This window comes from Populus euphratica, unplaced genomic scaffold, assembly GCF_000495115.2.
Source record: "Populus euphratica unplaced genomic scaffold, PopEup_1.0 scaffold6.1, whole genome shotgun sequence".
Classification (NCBI taxonomy): Eukaryota; Viridiplantae; Streptophyta; class Magnoliopsida; order Malpighiales; family Salicaceae; genus Populus; species Populus euphratica.
In genome coordinates this window covers 2,519,845-2,540,242 of record NW_011499849.1, presented here as the reverse complement: position 1 = coordinate 2,540,242, position 20,398 = coordinate 2,519,845, and the positions used below count along the sequence as shown (strand labels likewise).

At 34.9% G+C, this 20,398-nt stretch overlaps 4 protein-coding genes across 4 annotated transcripts; 1 reads left to right on the top strand and 3 right to left on the bottom strand.

The window, feature by feature from the left end:
- Nucleotides 1-1,086: 1,086 nt before the first annotated feature.
- Nucleotides 1,087-1,881, bottom strand: WPP2 (WPP domain protein 2). Its single transcript, XM_011018847.1, has one exon. The coding sequence runs from the start codon at nt 1,743-1,745 to the stop codon at nt 1,254-1,256; it is 492 nt and encodes a 163-aa protein (XP_011017149.1). The 5' UTR covers nt 1,746-1,881; the 3' UTR covers nt 1,087-1,253.
- A 3,205-nt stretch (nt 1,882-5,086) lies between these two features.
- LOC105120590 (cytochrome P450 81D11-like) lies at nt 5,087-7,827 on the bottom strand. Its single transcript, XM_011018846.1, has 2 exons — nt 6,783-7,827; nt 5,087-5,915 (listed from the first exon to the last, which is right to left on the bottom strand). The coding sequence occupies exons 1-2, from the start codon at nt 7,686-7,688 to the stop codon at nt 5,298-5,300; spliced, it is 1,524 nt and encodes a 507-aa protein (XP_011017148.1). The 5' UTR covers nt 7,689-7,827; the 3' UTR covers nt 5,087-5,297.
- A 6,041-nt stretch (nt 7,828-13,868) lies between these two features.
- On the top strand, nt 13,869-15,775 carry LOC105120842 (zinc finger protein 7-like). The gene is made up of 3 exons (XM_011019225.1): nt 13,869-13,993; nt 14,961-15,081; nt 15,266-15,775. The coding sequence occupies exons 1-3, from the start codon at nt 13,869-13,871 to the stop codon at nt 15,773-15,775; spliced, it is 756 nt and encodes a 251-aa protein (XP_011017527.1).
- Nucleotides 15,776-16,204: 429 nt separating this feature from the next.
- On the bottom strand, nt 16,205-18,621 carry LOC105120589 (putative cyclin-A3-1). Its single transcript, XM_011018845.1, has 8 exons — nt 18,114-18,621; nt 17,806-18,038; nt 17,624-17,699; nt 17,434-17,510; nt 17,275-17,308; nt 17,017-17,166; nt 16,807-16,941; nt 16,205-16,708 (listed from the first exon to the last, which is right to left on the bottom strand). The coding sequence occupies exons 1-8, from the start codon at nt 18,432-18,434 to the stop codon at nt 16,643-16,645; spliced, it is 1,092 nt and encodes a 363-aa protein (XP_011017147.1). The 5' UTR covers nt 18,435-18,621; the 3' UTR covers nt 16,205-16,642.
- Nucleotides 18,622-20,398: the final 1,777 nt, after the last annotated feature.

Sequence of the window (20,398 nt, the reverse complement as noted above, 5' to 3'; positions counted from 1 at the left end):
GATGAACCTCCCAGCACTGGATGATGGAAGACATCCTTGGCTCACAACAATCATTTAATAGAGATTGACACTTTTTAATATTTTGGATTGATGAGATTGTTTATCAATAAATTCTAGTAGTGTGATTCGTTAAGCTCGACTATGTACTTAATATACAAAAAAGATCTTATCTTTGATGGTCCCAGTTAGAAAGTTTCAATAAGTTTTTTCTAACCTATAGACTACTTACTACTTGTAACACCATCATTCACCATTATTATAAAGTGTTTTGTCAAACTTACTTTTGATATAATAAATTATAATCCTGGTTTTAGTTTTGGGTATTATTGTGCTATAATAATAATATATTTATTTAGTTTATATCACCAATAAAATCACTATCTTTTATTATATAAAAAAAAGGATGGAAAATTTCTTTCTTTTCAAAGATTAAAATTCCACTCCTAAACTCAAAAGTTTATTACTTTCATTTATGATAAGATAAACATTGATATTTAAAATTGGGGGGAAATTACTGAGCATGTATATGAAATTTAAGAAAAGGGAAGTTTTTTGCCCTTTGCCTATCATGTTGTCTGAAAAAGAGAATACATCAATCTGCAGATGGACGATGCATTATATATCATTATATATCGCTTCACTGAATTCTTCGGAAAGGGTACTGAGACTATAAGTTCAATCTCCATGACCCAGCCATTTTTCTTTCTTCCCATTTCACAACGTGTTCAGTTTTTCACTGCTCTGCCGCAATCTAGCATAGTGATTTTATTTCTAACAGATTCTATAAAATGCTGCAATTGAAATTCAGTATGGTAAGAAGTGAAAAGCCGTAAAGCCACAAATTTGAGCACTTAAATCAAAGACAAGGGCTTATCAATAAGAAACCACAGTTAAATACATAAAACAGCATTAAGCCCACCGTTAAATACAATCCCTAACACGAGCAAGCAAGTGCATACAAACACACATGCTATATGCGCATACATCTAAAACGATTAATGATGAACATGTTCATGAGACCTAGATTTTCAATTCATTGCCGATATCATGATAAAAAAGAGACCAGAAAATACTAAACACAAAAACTACAAGAATAAGAATAAACCCTAGATAATACTATTACTAAATTATTATCATCGAGTAATCACCATCAAAATCCATAAGTTAATACAGCCAGATCTCAATATAGTAAACACCAAACTTTAAGGGAAAAAAATACACTAAAAACATACCAAATTTGAAGCTAAAAACCCCTAATTAGATCCAGCTGCTTCATTCTCAACAGAACTTAAAACCTCCTCGCTCGCCGCTGATGTTGGCGTCACATCAGCACTCACAGTCTTCGCTGCACTATTATCACCATTGGCGCTTGATCCAGACCGAGCCTTGACGGTCTCTAACATCCGCTTACTGATTTCCTTAGAGTAAAGCTGGACAACCTCGAGTCCGTCATCCTCCGACGAGGCCGAGGAGGTGGCAACAGAAAAGGCCTCCTCCTCAATGCGGCGGGAGACTTCGGAGGCCTCTTCATGGGGAACGGTACCGTAGCGCTTGGAGAGAACGGAAGTCGTTGACAAGGTCTCGATTAGGCGGGTGATTACTGAGTCACGTGTACGTTGAGTCAGTGGCCAGATGCTAAAGGAAATGGCATTTATTGCCTGCTTCTTTGTATCCGTCGCGGATGAATCGTCCTCTGGAGGCGGTGCAGTGGTGGAGACGGTGGTTGTAGTTTCAGAGTCGGACATTTTTTTTATTTGGGTGTTTGAAATGGGAAGGAGAGGGGTCGAGTGATAAAATGATGTCGTGTTTGGTTGTGGGAAATATGGAGAGGAATGTGTGGTGTGGTGAGGTGTAAACTTCTACGGGTGGTGGTAAGGTGAGGAGAGGTGTTGACAGTTCTCCTTAGATCTGACTAGATAGAATTTTTTTTTTAAAAAAATAATATTTAGAACTTTTTAAAAAATAAAAAATATAAGAAATCTGGATTATTAACTTGATAAGGGAAAAAAATAATTAACCATAAAAAATAAAATAAAATGCTAATATTATACTTGGAATAAAATAAAATAAATTTATTAAAAATCCATTATTATTTCATTATAAACATAAGTTTTCAACCCAAAAAACTCAGGATTTTAATATCAATATAATAGGTTTAATAATGACACCAAAAAAGATTGCAAGCATCTCAAAGTAACAACATGAAAAATAAATCAAATCAAATTTATGAAATAAAAAATATATATATATATATATGATAAAGTTCAATTTTTAATCAAAAAAATATTTAAAAATAAAATTTATATTATAAATTTAAATAAAAAAAAAATATATACTCAAACAAGTCTTTTAAACTTGGATAAAAAAAAATATACTCAAACAAGTCTTTTAAACTTGGGTTAATATTCTAAACTCATAACTCATGACACTTGATCTAAACTCAATTAAAAAATTTAATTTTTAATAAATTCAATGTTGAAATATAAAATATTAAAAAGAAAATATTAATAAATTTTTTTGAACTAAAAAATAAAAAAATAAAAACAATAAGGATAATAATTTGTATGAAAAAAATAAAAATAATGAAATTGTAAAAAAAATTAACTTTAAGAATTATTCTAGATAAAAAAATAATAATTAAAAGAATAATGATTAAATTTAACTAATAAAAACATTAAAAAGAGATAAAATGAAAAGATATTTTTATTTATATAAATTATTTAAAATAAAATAAATAATAATTAAAAAAACCATGCAAAAATAAATCAATAGAAGAATTGATTTAAAAAATAAGAGGGCATGCCCAGGAAAAGAAAAGGAAAAAGAAGAGGTTATCAACCAAACTAGAACCTCTCCGACAACTCGCATCACCCTTTAAAAAGGGAGATTCTGCAGCGAATTGAACGCCATGGCATAAGGCCACGTTTAGCAACCTGACGGCGACTCATACGCCGGCCAAAAAGCGCGGGAGCCACTACATTCTAGTTCGTTTGCTTATGATCTTTGATGAAAGTTGGGACAGGCCTTCATTTAACGTGTTAATTTAATATTGGAAGTTATGGATGAGAATTATAAATATCAGGTACGTTTGTTTTGCCTCCTTTCTTTTATAAATGATATTTTACATCCTGCCGTTTATATTTTCATAACACTTTACATTCTTTCACTGGCACAAAAAAAATTGTCAATAAAAAAATATTGATTTATTTACAATATTATTATTATATTTCATTTAGTTAATTACTAAAGAGTAGTGCAATATCAATACTAGAACTTTATCATAAAACATATATGATTATCACTTGTGTTATAGAACATGTAATTTCAAAACCTGTTTTTCAATTAATCACTAAACTTGCTGATGGCTAGACAAAGAAACCAAGGATGGAGTTCTAGATTGAGTAAATTAAAAAAAAAATCAAATTAATTTGTTGAAGGCTACCAGATGGGATTCTCTTCTTCAATGTTCTCTCCTTTCCCATGTTGATTTTATTGCAGATCTGCATACCTTTTCAGCCACAACGAGTTCCTTCACTCCTAAATAACCAAGAGCAAAAAACAAATCGACACCTTCAAAAAGGTCACTTCTTTGATCTCCCAAGATTATTCCTCAGATTTAGGTGAAGCTTAATGCAAAACCAAGGTGCAAGGTGGTCTTAGCCATGGTTAACCTGACTTAATTCATGTTTTCATGCCAATTCTTAACGATATAATTGTATTGAATACTGGAGGACCGAGGACATGGCTTCCAATCCTCTCTCATATTTCCACCAAGCCACTAAAATTTGCCTCTTGTGCTCTTACATGATAGAATCTTTGGCCTCTCTCTGCTTCTTGACTTTACCGATCCTTTCATTCTAAAAAGGGACCTTTATATGAAACTATTGTTGTTTTTACGCTCCGCTAGCACCTTAGCGCTGCCTCTAGTTTTTCATCTTGTGCTGCCCTTCTTTTTTTATTCTTCGGCCTTGAATTACCTCTCCCCCACCCCCGTTTTTTGTTAGAATCCACCATCTCCGTTATGTTCTGCATTTTGTTCTTCCACTCTTCATTCAAGGTGGTTAGAACCAGAGAAGGATCTTCCACCTTTAAGGTCATAGCACCAGCACCTGAATGCTTACTCTTATTGTTCTTCACAGCCATACCTCCTTTCTTATTTGGAGTCGTTTATTTATCATAGAACAAGTTCCCCTTAAATAGCACTGCAATTTCCGCTAATTTAGCCAAAAAAGCAAATTCCCCTCGTCTTAATCGGAATGTGCCCCCACTCTCTTTCTGTCATGGAGATGAGTGCTCTATGACCTTAACTTTGTAGGGTTTAAGAACCTGCCTTTTCTTCAGATAGAATACATGGCACTATAAAATCGGGCATGACAATTGACAAACTTCCACCATTTTATTGCTTTACTATCATTAAATCAGCCTACTTGTTTTGATTCGTGCACCTAAGCCTGTTGATTAATCCTAATCTACCTTCTATTGAATCAATATGAGGCTTTGGTGAATCTCTGTTTGCTTTGATCTTGAGTGAGTGAAAGAAAGAACGGGTCTGAGGAAAATGAGGTGAAGAGAAGGGAAGGATTTCTTATTTAATCGATAGGGTTTTAGGGTTTTGATTGAAACACAAAGGCGATGGAGAGGAAAGGCGAGGAGAGAAAGGAAGAAGGAAGGAGAAGAGATCGAAAAAAGTGAGAGATTTTGACATATTATGTACGGGATAATTTAGGTTTTTTGTATAATTTAAAAGATTTTATTGTTTGAGAATATAAAATATAATTTTTAAAAAAAATGAAAACAAAACAAAATAAAAAATCAAACTATATGAGTTTTAGTGTAATTAACCTTAAATATGTGATATTGTTTTGAGAAAAAAAAATAGAAAATATTAAAAATAAGAATAAAAAAATTGTAAAAAAATCAAAGAGAATGAAAAGTAAATAATAAAAAAATCAGTTGATTAATCACGTTTGAAAATATGAATATTTATATAACTATTTACTTCAAAAGTATAAAAAAAAATATTAATACTTGATATTATAAAATAATTTGTTATATATTATTACTACTATTATTTAACTCATTCAAATAAGAGAAAATAATATAACTTCTAATTGCATTTAAATAGCTAGTTATCCATAACAGCATCAGCATTTATACAGAACAGATTACACACAGATAAACTTTCAGAAGGAATGCCGACAGCATCAACGTAATACGGCCTTGTGAAGGTGGGGGAAAGGCCATTCACCTGACGTTCAAGCCCAATGCCAGGCGAGAAGAGAACCTTCAAACCCCCTCTAAGGATGGTACAGGAGGGTAGTCAAATCACGGCGTGGACAGCACAATGCTTCCAAAGGCTTGGCTTTAGACAAAGTAATTCCAGGACTATGGCTCATGTCCTCCGCCGGTGCAACCTTATCCCACTCAAAGCACTGGACGACAGCACCTAAGGCAAATGAAACTATCTGCAAACCCATGCTAGCACCTGGGCAAGCTCTCCTCCCTGTTCCAAACGGAATATATTTGAAACCTTCTTGCTCTCCTAAACCAGCCTCAAATCTTTCAGGCTTGAATTCATTGGACTCTTCCCAGAGTTTGGGATCTCTATGCATGGCCCAAGCATTCACCATCAGCGTTGTGCCTTGCGGTATATCAAATCCCCCAACAGTGCAAGCTCCTGATGAAAAATGAGGCAGCAAAAGGGGAGCTGGAGGATATAATCTAAGCGTCTCCTTTATGACGCACCTAAGGTAGGGAAGCTTGACAATATCTGACTCGTTCAGCAAACGCCCATGCCCAACATGCTCATCAATCTCAGCTTTCAGCTTTTGCATTGCTTTGGGATGATTCAAGAGGAGTGCCATTGCCCACTCCAAAGTAACTGCTGATGTTTCCGTGCCAGCAACAAACATCATCTGATACACATTGCTTTATCAATGTTAGAGTTAAGAACTTGGCCACTACTCCTAGTGTTTTGACAATAATTAATTTTCTGCGCATTGAAATATTCTCATCCCTTTAGAGAGCTAAAGACCTTTTTGGATATCAAAACACACCCATGTCATGGTTTTTATTCTTTTCCTTTTTCTATTCAAATTTATGTTGCAGTTTATTGAAGAAAAATCATGGTGCGTGGAATTCAAAAGTTCAACTGATGATGCTAGATGTAGATGGAGATGACGGTAAGGGGTTCATGACCACTCATATCGTGTGGTCTTAAAAATCACGCATGATGCTGTTACATCACCTCCGGTACCAAGTGCCAGCCAAACAAGAGTTGCCTCAATAGTAAGTACTGAATTCAAGAAAATTTTACACGCTAATGCATCAGTGATCAGTGAAAACAGCTTCACGGTTTGATTCAAGAAAATTTTCAGATTAGTGCACGATTATGACCAAATTTTTCGTAGTTTAATTGGGCGGAACTAGGGTAAAGATGGGTATCAAGTGTGAACTATGACATTTAGATAAAAGAGGGGGCATCTGCTCAACATTTTCAACTGTCACCACCACCAAAACAACGGAACGACTTCTACTTAACTCCTTACGTAAATTTCTTTCGCGAAAGCCTTGCTTCTAAATTAATTCCAGGGATATTGGGCTCAGATTACGAAAACACTTAACTGTAAGAAATGGCACCTGATGCACTAAATGCTTTGTCTAAAAAACAACACCACAGCTCACTCACCACTGAACTAAACGTAAGAATCGGTAACAATATGATTAGTCACCAATACGCTCCCCAGTGGTAAAATAGAGAAAAAATAATGCAAGCGGCTTACCAATAGAACACTTTTGATAACTGTATCCGTCAAAAATTCAGGTTCCAAATCTTGCAGAGACAGGAAAGTTCCAATCACTGAGCTCTTCCCTTCTCTTCTCCATTGTTCAGCAGTTTTGGAGGAAGAACTTGTTCTCCTCGTCCGAATTTCATCTATCAGATGCTGCAAATACTCATCTCTAGTACTCTGCAGCTTTTTAACACTTTTCTCTAGCCCTTTGTAACCAATCAACCTTAAAATCGGGATAAAATCACAGATATTCATCCCCAGGCCAGGAGAAAATCTCTCCTTAAATTCTTGAAATAATTTTTTCTCCACCTTTGTACCAGCAACTTCCTCATCGATACAAGGCCTTCCAGCAGCCAGTCTCATCATGACATTACATGTTAGAAGAGAAAACAAAAACTTTAAGTCCACCTTCGCTGTAACACCATTTTTGGCTTTCAACAATCTGCGAAGCAGGGAGCAAACTTCTTCCTCGCAAATAGTTGAAGACTTTTGGAGGCTCTTTGATGCGAATAATTCAATCACAGAAATACGGCGTAGGCTGCGCCAAAGATGACCATAAGGTGCCCACACAAACGCAGTATAATTGTAGGTCAAGTGATCCCCAGTCATGGACTGGGGTCTGTTTGCAAATATTATGTCATTCTTGGTGAAACATTCTTCAACAGCAGATGGTGAAGACACCACAAGGGTAGACCTACAACCAAATTTGAGGAACAGGATCGGACCATATTGTGACGAGAGAGTCTGTAGTGATTGGGGATGCTTAAAGAGGTGTAGGTGGCCGATAATCGGAAGAGCAAAAGGGCTAGGGGGCAGGTTTTGCTTGTGACGGAAGAGAATTTTAACAACAACGAAAAGAAAGAACAGGAGAGCTAGGTGATGGTACAAGCTTTCCATTTCAAACACAAAAAGGCAGGGAACATGTACAGGAGGCTCCCGAAGAAGATAACAAGGTAAAGGCCTTAAATTTTTTCTCTACCAGAAGGAAACACTGTTGTTCCACTAAAAAGAACACCAATCACCGTTTGCACTATTCCACAGGAGTGAAAACTACGTGCATAAAGACGTTTTCTGCTTGCAAGCAACATTATAGTTATTATTATAAAAAACACTAAAACAGATATGTGTTTTAGTGTGACACGTTAGACAGTGAATTATCTTTGTTTTTTTCTTGTACAAAACAATTACCTAGTGTAGAGGGTAAAATTGTCTTTTACTTTTATGGAATCCAATTGTCATTTGTACATGATTGAGGATAATTTAGTCGATTTACTTTGTAAATTATTCTTTCTTCTTCAAAGCCAAAAACTCAAGCCTTTTGAAGAGGGATTTTTTTAATTTTCTTTGCACAGTTAAATTATATAAATACTCTTGGAAGTTGGAAAATGTTGAACTTGCTTATAAGGATTTTTTTGTCTTTTTATATTTCATACAATGAAATAACGGTTTTAACATTGATTTCCAAAAAATCTAAGGCTATCTTAGAAGGGTATTTTTGTTTGTAATATGATTTTTTTATATATAATATTTAGAATCCTTGTTTAGTAATTTAATATTTTAAAATATTATTAAATAAATAAATAATATTTAAGTATGTATAACAAGTGTCAGCACATTGTCATCCCTTGCACTATTTTAAAAGGACATGGGGAGTCATCTAATGGTCAAAAATGATCAACCACCATGTCGTTCGATGCTCCTAGTGGTGGTGAGGCCAATAAAAAGCATGTGTGGCATGATTTGCAATGGTTTGGTAGCGATGATTTTTTTTCTCCTCTCTCTTTATTTTCTCTCCCGGACTATGATTTCTATATTGAGGTTTAAAAAATTCAGTTGTATCCTCAAGTTTCTAATTTTTATTTATATTTATGTCGAGATTTGGTTCCTATTTTTTTATTTTTATTTGTTTTAATTTTGATGTTATTTGAAGTTTGTTGTTTTTTTAAATTAATATTTAATTTTATTTCGTTTTTATATTTGATTTGGTCATTATTCTCTTTATTGCTATTTTTTTAATCCCTTGCTAGATTATTTTTTGCAATTATATTTTTAAGCATTTTATTTAATTTAATTTTATATCTAATTTTGATTCTTATTTTCTTAAATGTTTTTTTGTCCTTCTCTTTATTTATTTAAATTTCTAATTTAATCCCTAATTATTTCCCGCCACTTTTTTTGTACAATATTTGATTCTCATTGTTAAGATTTTTATTTGTGTGATTTTTAATTTTTATATCTTTCTTCTATAAGGTAATCTCAATTACATAACTCAAGTTGCGGGTTTTAAAAATTAGCCTAAATTTACTTTGATTTTTTTTAAAGTCTTATTTAAAAATTGATTTTTTATCGGTTTTATCAATTGACATTAAGTTTTTAAAAATTAAGTTTCATGATTTGATATGCTTTTATTTTTGTTGAGTTATCCCTATCCCATGCCCCGGTACGTGAGTTAGTCGAGTTAAATGAGTTTGGCTTGGTTTTTTAAAAGTTTATTTTTTTATTTTTTTATTTAATATTAAATTATTAGCTCTTGAGTTTTTTTTTTTTACTTTTATTTATTCAAGATTATTTTAAGTGTGGATTAGTCAAATTTACACGTGTTGGCTCATGGTTTTTTCATTATGTTTTTTATTGATTTAACTTTGGTTTTTTTAAAAAAAAAGTTTAATCTCAATCTTATAAGTTAGTAGAGTTAACTCAATTTTTTTAAATTTTTATTTTTATTTATATTATTTGATTAAATTTTATTTTATTTTTTTATTATTTTAATCTCATGTCTACAAGGACATCTTTATACAGTATAGAGCGCAACACCACTCTATTTCTATCCCGTTCCTTGCCACTAGTCCGAACTTCAAACTTAACGAGAGTCTCCCGTCTGTCCTTCTAGCAGAAGAAAAATGAAAAAAAAAAAAAATCGTTAGTGAAGAATAATTTAGTTCATTGTCATTGAGACCATCTTCACATTTTACATTTATTTGAATGGAAATAAAGATATTGAAGATTTAATAACTGCATTGGATTTGATGTTAGAGATCATTATTCATACAGCGACTTGGGTAAATTTAATGTGGTAAAATAATCATCAAATTGAGCGCAGCTATCCTCCTTTCTAAAATTTGAAAACCACCAGCAAGCAAATTCCCAGTGAGCTGAAATGGGAGGATCGAAAGATTAGTGGCATAAAGCTCCGAAAAGAACACGAGCAAATTTCTCTTTAGGAACCATCGTTGGGAATGGGAACTGCCCAAGATAATTTCTTTCCCATTAAGTATTTTGCGCTGATGACGAAATGAACCTCTTGCTTTTGCAGAATCAAACATCATAAACAAGTAGAAATGAGTAAGCAAATTATAGACAGGTTAGGGATAGTTGCACTATTAATTAGCATACCAACTTTACTCAATCGAGTAAATTTCGATTTTTTCATGTAAGCACACTGATCTCTTAAAATTTTAAAATCAAGAATTTCTTGACCAAACTCCTTAACTGCCCCTTTTTAACATTTATCAAAAAAACTAGAGTCCTTGTCCACCAACTCTTCCATCGAGTACTTAGAACTTTACTCTTTCTTTTTTTTATTTTAGTACATCAACCTTTTCAACCATGCCAATCAAGTATATATATAATGCATTTTTTATTTTATTTTTGTGGGAATCACATGGTATTCGTTTGCTTGATTAAAATAATAAATATTTTAGTTGAAATAATCTTTAGTTTTTATGTGGATAACTTACCATCAATGAAAAGAGTTTATGTCCTTAACTGTATTTAAATCAATTATTATGATTTAAAATATTTTAATTTATTAAAAACAATCTTAGTAGTCCATATTACTAAAGATGTAACAAAATAAAAGAAAAATTAAAGATGCACGCAGCTATCTCTTTGAATGGGCTCGGGGAATCTTGGGCTACCGTTATGGGCTTCTGTCTGGGCAAAATGCTTGTTGTCCTTGACTTTTGCGTTCATATAAAACTGAAGTCGTTTTCCTTGAGACATCGATGGCATGGCATGCGTCCTGCTTGAAAGAAACATATAGCCAGAGATTTTGAGTACGACTACCGAATCCATTGATTTTATCACGATATCAAATCCTCTTAGAATTATGCTTGGGAAAAGACAATAAGCTTGGGAAAAGTGAAACGCGACAATAAAGCCAGAGAAGGAGGGGAAAAGGAGAAACTGTGAAAGGAACTCCTCGCGCATAGAAAAGACAAAGATGGAGTGGATAAAAGTTACCGGCCCCACAAACAGAACATTCACAAAAAAGTTACTCATGGGAGAACAAGTTACTTGATCACTGGTTCATATATATTTTACAGACACTTGGTATCAAGAGACAAAATATACGGATCATAAGTCCAAGAGGACCAGCTAAAGTTGAAAACACACACATTTTTCGAGCAGAAAATTGCATCAAATGATCCGCGAACATCACCATCATTGACAAGATGCAGCCTAATTAGTAGAATTGTGATTGAAGCATCTAGTAGATGACCCTCAAAGTTTCCTTTCACGTCTTGTAGCTCTAATCTCTCAAGAACTAGCAACAAAATTAATCTTCAATTTCCCAACAGGCCAAAGAGTAACTCCTTGAGAAACTAACAGCAAGACGTGGCTCAGCGGTTGTGAAGAGGGTCTGAAGCATTTGGAACTTTTCTTTTGCTTGAAAAGAACATATCAAATGAGTGCCTTAAACGTTGCTCTTTCTCCGTGCTCCTTGGCGGCTGCTGGTTTTGCAAGCCATGAACATTCACCGTTGTCTCTTCTTTCCTATCTCCTGAGACGAACAATACAAGAAGAAGTATAACCATTGGCTTCTGCAACACAAAGACTCGAGGGGACTGTTGATAGTGCATTTTTCTACCTATAAATGATTTGGGCATCTTAGCTGAGAGTGAAAAAAGAGAGTTTGCTGCTTCAAATGAGGGAGAGAAATGCGAGATATGGGACCAGCTAGATAGAGAAAGGCAGTGGGATATAAAGTTAAATGGCTTTGTTTGGCAACCCGAGGAGGAGGAAAGAAGTGATTATGTAGTGTGTTATTGAGTTTACTACACCCTGCAAGCAAAGGACGCAACTCACGAAGCAACTTTTTGCTATTTGCCTATATCCTTTGTATTTCACGATATCTTTTTACCATCTGTTTTGCTTTTGTTCTCGCCTTCAGTCCCTAAAATAAGGTCACTATGGTTCCGATTTATAGCAACTTCATATAGAGCCAGAAGAATCAGCTGGCACCTTGAAAGGAGTGGAATCAGACACTTTTTTCTTCTTCATGCAAAGTTTATATAGCAATGAAAGGTAAGAATGTGCGAAGCTTTTTAAGGATATAAAGGACCTTATTTCCTACAATAATCTTTACTTATATTACAAGTTTCTGAGTGGTCAAATCAAGCGCAACTTAACCCACCAACGGTTCTTTCTTAATAACCATTTAATATATGGAATCAAATATGATTGAGTACAAGAAAAGCAAGAAAACTATTGGGTAATATAAGACCAATGATTCCCTAGTGTCACTCCGTGACTGGTGGCTTGCCATGACGAGTACTTTGACAATGAGAAGCCATTGAACTTGGAACCAATAACCTAGCTGTTCATAGCCTTATAAATGAACTGGTTGATGCATGAAAATACAGAGTGAAGAATCTGAGGAGTAATAAGAAGAAGAAGAAAGGGTTGGAAACATCATACAGTTTGCCGAGAATTCAAGTCAAGTTCCTAGATTTTAAGGTTAGAACTGGATGCCGCTATGATTACCGACAAGTGGTGGATTACAAGTGGTTAGAACTACCGAAAAATATAGCTTCTCCCCTTCAAGCTGGAATTTTGGTCCAACTGGAATTGATTAAAGCTCTCAGTGCTGGACCATTTTACTTTTGGGCTCATATACATGTCTCTTTATTGGTCTGGAACTATTGACCAAATGCGGAGGGGGCCTTCTACTCTAGTCTATGCGGAGACAAAACCCTGGTCTTAGCCTCTGTAGCCATGTTCTAGAGAATATATAGGCGATCATTAAAAGGGTGAAGAGACCGGAAGAAGGCGAAGACAGGACTACGAGTTTTTTTCCTGGACTTGCATTGCAAAGTAAAAAAAAAAAATTCACAAACTAGAAAAATAATTCCTAATATTAGACAGTAGTTGATACGCATGCAGTATATACGTAGCTAGGTGTGATGTGCAAGTAGAACTTGTCGAACCAACAAATCTCAGCTCTTCCTTTCTTTTCTCAAATAATTCTCTAGCAATTATATTATGGGTTGTGGATTTTATGATTTGGTGTGTTTATTGTTAGAATTGTTTACATTGCAACGAAGAATCCCATTTGGCTCCAGTGAATTACAAAATCTTCCTTGTTCACTCTAGTCTGGAATATTAGGGCATAAAATTTTGGTTTTACTGGTTCAGAGTAAAAATAAATCGAACCAGATAATATCAAAACTGATTAGTTTTAACTAATTTAAACCAAATCTAAATATAAATGTATATAAAAATATTTCAGTTATATATATATATATACACACACATACTAGAGGTGTTATTGAATTTATTTCATCAAATCTTTTCTAATATTAGTGATGTAATGAGAGTTTTGGTGTTTCTTAACAAAAAATTTTAAATTTTTTTCTCTGTTCATTTACAACCTTTTTAATGTCACGATTCCGAAGAATAATAAGATTAAATTTCATGTTTATAAATAATAACATATATAAATTATACTATTGTAGTAAAAAATTTCCTAGCTGTATTATTTGACTAATATTTTTTAAAAAAAAAAACGTGTCTACAAACAAAAATAGTCAAAACACTTTTCATTGTAGCAGTTGGTGTTTTGGATCCCTTTTCCTTTTCCAGATGCGAAGGAAGACAAAAACAACCCCTGATTACGCAACACAATTTTTAGGAAAAGAAACTCCAGCCCATGTTTTCTAATAAAATCTCCAGGCACCCCACTAGAGGAGGTGGGCGTGTTTAGCTAGCCAATCTACACATCTATTGCTCTCCGAAACACATGGCACTAGGCTATCTCCCGCAGTATTGAGGAAAATATGCATAGTTAGGAAGGCGATGCCAGTTCGGCAATGTCTCAACTTGCTGGTGCAAATCATAGCGGCAGTCAAAATCTTGGCAGCTGCTGTGGCACTGGCACCCAAGGCAAATGATGATTTTCCAAAGAAGGTGCCGATTTCATGGTATGCCACGACGTGTTTGGGGCAAAGGGGTGGGAAAATAGAGAACCATATAATAGTAGTCATGGTGTTTTTGTGCATTCCATATAAAAGAATCTGCCCAATTTCCGCCATAGTCACTGAACCCAGAACAAAGTTATTGCTTCGTTTGTGGATAAGGCACCGTTTCGATTAGACAACTCTCTGCTCCAACCTCCTGAGTCCTCAATCCACCCACCACCCAGGTCATGTTGTGAATGGGAGCTTCAATTGTCAGCACCTTACCGGCATATTAAAGCGAGTGTAGAATTGGGCTCTTCCTGTTTCCTCAGGAACATTATTGATTCTATGTTCGTTCTCCATGCACTTTGCCCTGTACAAGACAAATTTACGAGCCCACTAGGACGAAGGAAGGCGAAATGTTCCTCAAGTTCAAAGAAAATATACCCCTGTACGCCTCTCATCATTGCAATTAGCAAATAAAACCTGGTTAGAATCAACAAATCATCCGTTAGTTTTGCATACATGGTAATTTTCCTACAACTTTGACATGTCTGGCAAAAAATAAATTTCTATTGAAGTTCCAGGGATGAAAAAGTACAAGTAGCATGATCTTAAGTTCTACAGAAGTAGTTGTGCAGACTGCAGAACTCTGTGCTCCTAGAGCTTGGCTACTATTGGTCTCTTTGCGCATCATCTAGCTGTTCCCTTCTTCGACCACTCTGATTAATCAATGCGTCTCTTGCAATGATTCAAGTGATTTCAATAAGAACTTGAAAATTCTACTAACATATTAATCCAAGATCATAAATTACTAAGCAGTTAAAGATTGATGGTTGGCAAACTGAGGACTGCCAATTAATTATGTGCATTAAAGTGTCAAAAACGCTACCAGGACAGAATCAAACTCCGGGATCATTCAGCAAACATTGGGGAAAGTAACCAAAAATCATGGCGGGCAACCGTTATAACTTTGATCATGATATGACAGTGTTGGAATTTATGCGTGGTTGCCAAATTCGAATCATAAAGTTGCTTCAAATCAGACCGGTTCAACGCAAAAGGAGGAATATAGACAGGAAACAACATGTGAATGCTCGGCTTTAACATGGGTAATATTGACATAACTGACTATGCCCCTGCGATACCACCAAGAACAAGCCGTGGGAGCACGGGCAGTATTAGGGAAAACAAACATTAGAAAGGCAGGGCATGAAAATTAAAATCTTCACATATCCATTGCTACTTCCTTGTTAACCTCCTTTCAAATCAATAGACGGTTAAGATATTTTTCAGAACACTGAACTAACAGGAGTTACAGGACCATCAGTCAACCAGAATGATAAAACATTTAGCCATGGTTACGCCAGAGATAGTGAAGAAGTTAATTCCAATGAACGGTTGAACTTGGGTCTTGGCAGGAACAGCTGCATGATGGATATTGAGCAAGGTTCACAATCAAAATTCACTGCCAGCAAAGTTTTCTCGTGCAACTTCTGCAGGAGAAAGTTCTATAGCTCACAAGCACTTGGTGGGCACCAGAGTGCCCACAAGAGGGAGAGAGGAGCAATCGAAAGGTACCGGTGGGAGAGGCATATGGCAATGATCGGTGTGCTTGCTGGTAAAACAATATTCCAGTCACTTGGCGGTCAGCCCCGTTCACTTGTCCACGAAACAAGTAGGGAATGGGGTCCTTGGATAGCAAGATTCAACAACGATGGCAAGGGATTTGGGGTGACCCAGAAAGCAATTGTGCCCGTGGAAGCAACGAGAGGAGAATGGCCAGGTAGTTTTCACATGGTATAAGAACACATACAACCATCAGAGCTGCTTAACTTTGACCTATCCCTACGGCTTTAACACTACAAATTATTTTCCACAATTCAATGAAAATCCTTATGTTAAAAGACTTTCCTATTTAACAAATTTTTATTAAATCACCAGTAACTGGCAGCCACAGTGCGAGTATGAAAAGTCTAAATCCTTTAAGTAGATGTTTTGCTGGAATAACAAAAATGAATCGCAACAGCCACCTCCACCTGGTTTATATCGAAAAAACCATTGAGTCTGAGATTTAGGCTTTGGTAATAATGGTTAAGTACTTCTCTGCTCAGCAGTAATCAGAGTATGCCATTAGGGCGTTGCGCATTCATTTTTGCACCATTAATGTTTTGTTCTCTTAAAAACAATTTTAGTATAACTCTGACTTTCATGAGACAAAGGTGAGGCTTCATATTTACCAATTTTGAAGCATATGGGATATAAACCGTTCTGATACTCCAGCATAAGAGAAAATTCACGTTCTCATAATGGCCATTTAGCATCTAATATCAGAACCAAAAACAAAAATTTTAACATTTACAAGACCTCCGTAGGAGATTCAAATATTCTACCAGTGAGAAGAGTTAGCAATAGCACAGTTACCCAACTGCTGGTGTTAAAAATGCCATTCATACTCCAGGTAAAAGTCCCCAAGCATCAGAACCACAGTTCATTCCACATGGCCAACAATTCACTTCCAGTAGTATCCCAATATCAATCAAGATTTCATAGCAAATCCAAAATGGCATGGTTTGTGTTACGAATCCACACTTCTAGGGCTTCCTGAGCGGGTAGCAATTTCCATCACTTGTCATAACCAGAAACATATAATGAACAGGCCAACTGTTGCATTTAAACCTCTTCGAAATATAAAGCTGGTAACTCTGGGGGGGAAGGCATGTTTGCCACACACTTGAACTGTCCCAGAAGAAAAATTCAATGTAAACAAAATGCCTTTTTACAGTGCGAGAATTCAACTCAAAATCCTCAGTAGTTCTGACAGAAATTAATCATACCTTATGCTGCTTGTATTTTTCTCCTACAGCTGGCAATCCACCTCCTCTTCTCCTCAAATACAAGTCATGTATGATGAGAACACATTCCCTTAGATCAGCTGCCTTGTATCCAGTGTATTGTTGCAAGGTTGAACTCTGTATGAACAAAAATTAGAAACTGCAATCCAAAAATGACTGCCAATACAAATTAATAGCCCTGGAATTACTTACCCAAGGATTTGTCTTGGGTCGCATCAGAAATCTCGTAAGAAATATAACAGAAGCAGCCACCAAAGAAGGTAAAAATTTCACACAATTGTAATCCAACAAGCTCAACTCAGCAAGGTAGAATCCGAGGAACTCAAGCTGCAAATTTGAAGTCTGCAGAAGGCACAAAGATTACACCAGTCAACAACAATAAGAAATACCTCACATTACTGAGCATACAAACTATTAACCTTCAATAAAGAAGAATGAGGTCACACTTACTTTGTAATCCTCTAGAGCAACCCTAGTGAATCTCCTGCAAGACCAGCATGACAAACAATACCAAAAATCAGCCCTCCAAACAATGAACCTTCCATGGTATGTAAATCACCAATTGCAGGTAGACAAAAAGAGCTACATCAAAACATTTTTAAATCTTACCTTAGAAATGTCTTTATCGTAGGATTCCCCATTTCAAATTTCAAAGATTTAAGTATATGAGCTTCCATTTTAACCACCTTTACAATCACATAAACCGCCATTAATTAAAATGATAAACAGAAAACCAGAGCATGAACACTGAAGATCTAAACCCATAAAACAAACAAACAAAATAAGCATATTCAGTTACCTCTTCCTTGGTGTATGTATTATCTGTAATGTAGCAAAAATCTTCCACATGTGGAGGGTTGATTTCTTCATACTTTCTACTTGCCAGAACAAAATGAAACAAAAAAAATACATAAATTAATTAAACAGAACTCAAACCAGACTTAAAAATATGGACAGAAGTCAAGGGATCCCGTGTCTTACGAGGCAATGAGCATAGAAGAAACACCAAGAAGCTGAAGCCTCTGCCTGCTGAGAACGTTGAAAGACAAGAATCTGTCAACGTAAGAAACAGTAAGATACAAGGTGTCAGAGACAAGCTTGTATTCCTCTGCGACCTCCACCAACCAATCCACCAAAATCCCTCTCATATTAGGACTCACATCTTTTTGAACCTTCTCAATGTAATCAGGCAGTGGCCTTCTTTTTGGATCCACCTGAAAAATAAACCCCAATTAACACAAACCCTAATTACATTTCCACTACTCAGACCACATAAAACCAATCCTTACCTCCATTTTATGAAGATACTCATAAATATCAGAAGCATATGGTGCACACATTTGGGGATCTTCAGGTTTCCCGTCAACATCCTCTTTGAGAACACCCTCCTTCTTCGTTGAAGCCCCCTTCCTTGCCTTTGGCTTTGCTTTTGCTTTCTGCTTCTGGGGCTCATTCGATGAAACAATGGCGTTTGATAAGTTGGGCAGCTCTCCCAGCACAACCCTCTTCTTATTCAAGGGTTGGTCCTCCGTGGAAGCCAGCGCAGCCGCCCTCTTTTTGGCAGCGCGAGTAACGCGGGTGCAGTTCTCTTGCTCTGGCATTGAACTCATTTTACACTTCTTCGCTCACTGAGTCAAGAGTCTCCTTTTAGATTAGGAGTGAGCGAGAGAGAGATAGATAGAGAGCGAGGGCTTGTGATTGTGAGGAGGGAGAGGTTTTGTAATGGTGGAGAGAGGGAACGTAAGAGGAAGCGCCATGTTTTTTGTTTTTGAAAAGAGGGGACTTGGCGCTTGTTACGTTTTTGCGTGTTTTTATTTTTGAGGTTTTGGAGATTTTACGTTTTGCGGTTTGGGGGGTTGGCTTTGAATTTTAAAACCATACCCAAGGAGTGGAGGCATGCTGTAGGCGGGTCTCATTTTTTATGTCAAGGGAGGGAGGCGGGTCTTGTTTTGGCGAGATTTTTCAGAAATGTTTGGGGCCTTCTCTGGCATCCTCGTCCTCCATTTCCTCACAGCTGTTTGATATTTATTGCCTTCCACCTTCCAAACTCCAATCCCTCTTCTTTATTTTTGTATTTTTTTAAAAAAAAAAATTATGTTGATTTTTTATGTAAAAAAAAAAAAAAATTATGTTGATTTTTTATGTTTTAAAATTATTTTGATGTGATATATTAAAAATAATTTATAAAATAAAAAAATTATATTTTTTAAAATTAATAATATTTTTAAAAATAACTCAAACCAAACTCTCAGACGTCATATCTACCATTACTTTTAAGGCAAGATGACAGTAATGCCTTCAAGTTTACCCCCCTTGAGAAAAGAGTCCTCGTATATTAAATACAAACACCCCCGGGAGACCACTCGGATTTCATCTATTTCAGGGAACTAGTAAGGGTTTATTTGTTACTGTGTTGCAAATGGTGTTTGAAAAATTAAAAAAACAAAATAATTTTTTTAATAATATTTTTAAATTATTTTATTGTATTGATATTAAAAATATTTTTTAAAAAATAAAGATATATTATTTTCATATATATATATATAATAGCAATTATTTTTATTACATTTACACGGGTTGCCATTTCTAATACGGGACTTAAGTCTTGTATTGGATTAGCCCCCAAATCAAATTTTAAAAGCATGATAATAGTTATTTTTCACATGACCTGGATCTTATCTAGATTTAACCCAAATTATATTTTAAAATTATAATAATAATTACTTTTATTTTTTTATAAAACCAAGTCAACGATCAATCTCGATCGTGACATGGCCTTGATCTAGGTCAACTTTTAAGTTGGGGTTTTAAACTATAATAACAATCACTCTTACTTTTATGTTGACTTGAATATTGACCAATAACTTAGATTTTGCCACCGATCGACTTTCGAATTAGATTTTAATACTATGATAATAATTATATATATATTAAATAATTTTGAAATTAAATTTTTTTTACAATAATATTTTAAGAGTAAAAAGTATTATATCTAGAGACATCCCTTCCATCCCTCCAGTTTTGAGAGCACAAAACTCACTCCAAAATGATTACAAAAATATATTTATTTTTATGTTTTTATCTCTATTTTTGAATTAAACATGTTTTTATTTTCATTTTTTTAATATTTTTTGTCACATAATATTAACCGATTGCTATCTCAAAAGTATTGTAGAAGATGATGCATAAATGATAATAAATGCCATGTTCGCATGATGCCGCAAGCTTGTGGCATGTTTGTGTATTTGTTGTGGATGTATGAGAAAAACAAAGACAAATATATAGAAAAAATCTGTTACAATGTGCAATATTTTCAAAGAAAAAAATAAAAAGTTAAATTTTTAACCAGATTAATATTTAAAAAATAAAATGAACTAAGAAAAATCTAGAAAAAATTATACAAAAAAATAAAATAAAAATCATGTTGGAAAATGCTGTAGCAATCTATAATATTTCATAAAAAAATTCACAGTTGTAATTCTCAACCAGCTTAATATTAAAAATAATAAAATCAATAAAGATATTTTTGAAAAAAAATCATATAGGGAACACTGTAGTAATTCACGGTGTTTTT

Bases quoted from the DNA above. Each gene is read 5' to 3' on its own strand.
- WPP2 (XM_011018847.1), bottom strand. From the start codon at position 1,745: ATGTCCGACTCTGAAACTACAACCACCGTCTCCACCACTGCACCGCCT.
- LOC105120590 (XM_011018846.1), bottom strand. From the start codon at position 7,688: ATGGAAAGCTTGTACCATCACCTAGCTCTCCTGTTCTTTCTTTTCGTT. The intron at 5,916-6,782 runs GTAAGCCGCTTG...AATGTGTATCAG, and splicing joins TTATCAAAAGTGTTCTATTG to ATGATGTTTGTTGCTGGCAC.
- LOC105120842 (XM_011019225.1), top strand. From the start codon at position 13,869: ATGCCAGTTCGGCAATGTCTCAACTTGCTGGTGCAAATCATAGCGGCA. The intron at 13,994-14,960 runs GTATGCCACGAC...ATGATATGACAG, and splicing joins AAGAAGGTGCCGATTTCATG to TGTTGGAATTTATGCGTGGT. The intron at 15,082-15,265 runs GTAATATTGACA...GATATTTTTCAG, and splicing joins AATGCTCGGCTTTAACATGG to AACACTGAACTAACAGGAGT.
- LOC105120589 (XM_011018845.1), bottom strand. From the start codon at position 18,434: ATGAGTTCAATGCCAGAGCAAGAGAACTGCACCCGCGTTACTCGCGCT. The intron at 17,511-17,623 runs GTAACTGAATAT...GTGATTGTAAAG, and splicing joins ATACATACACCAAGGAAGAG to GTGGTTAAAATGGAAGCTCA. The intron at 17,167-17,274 runs GTAAGTGTGACC...TGCCTTCTGCAG, and splicing joins TTGCTCTAGAGGATTACAAA to ACTTCAAATTTGCAGCTTGA.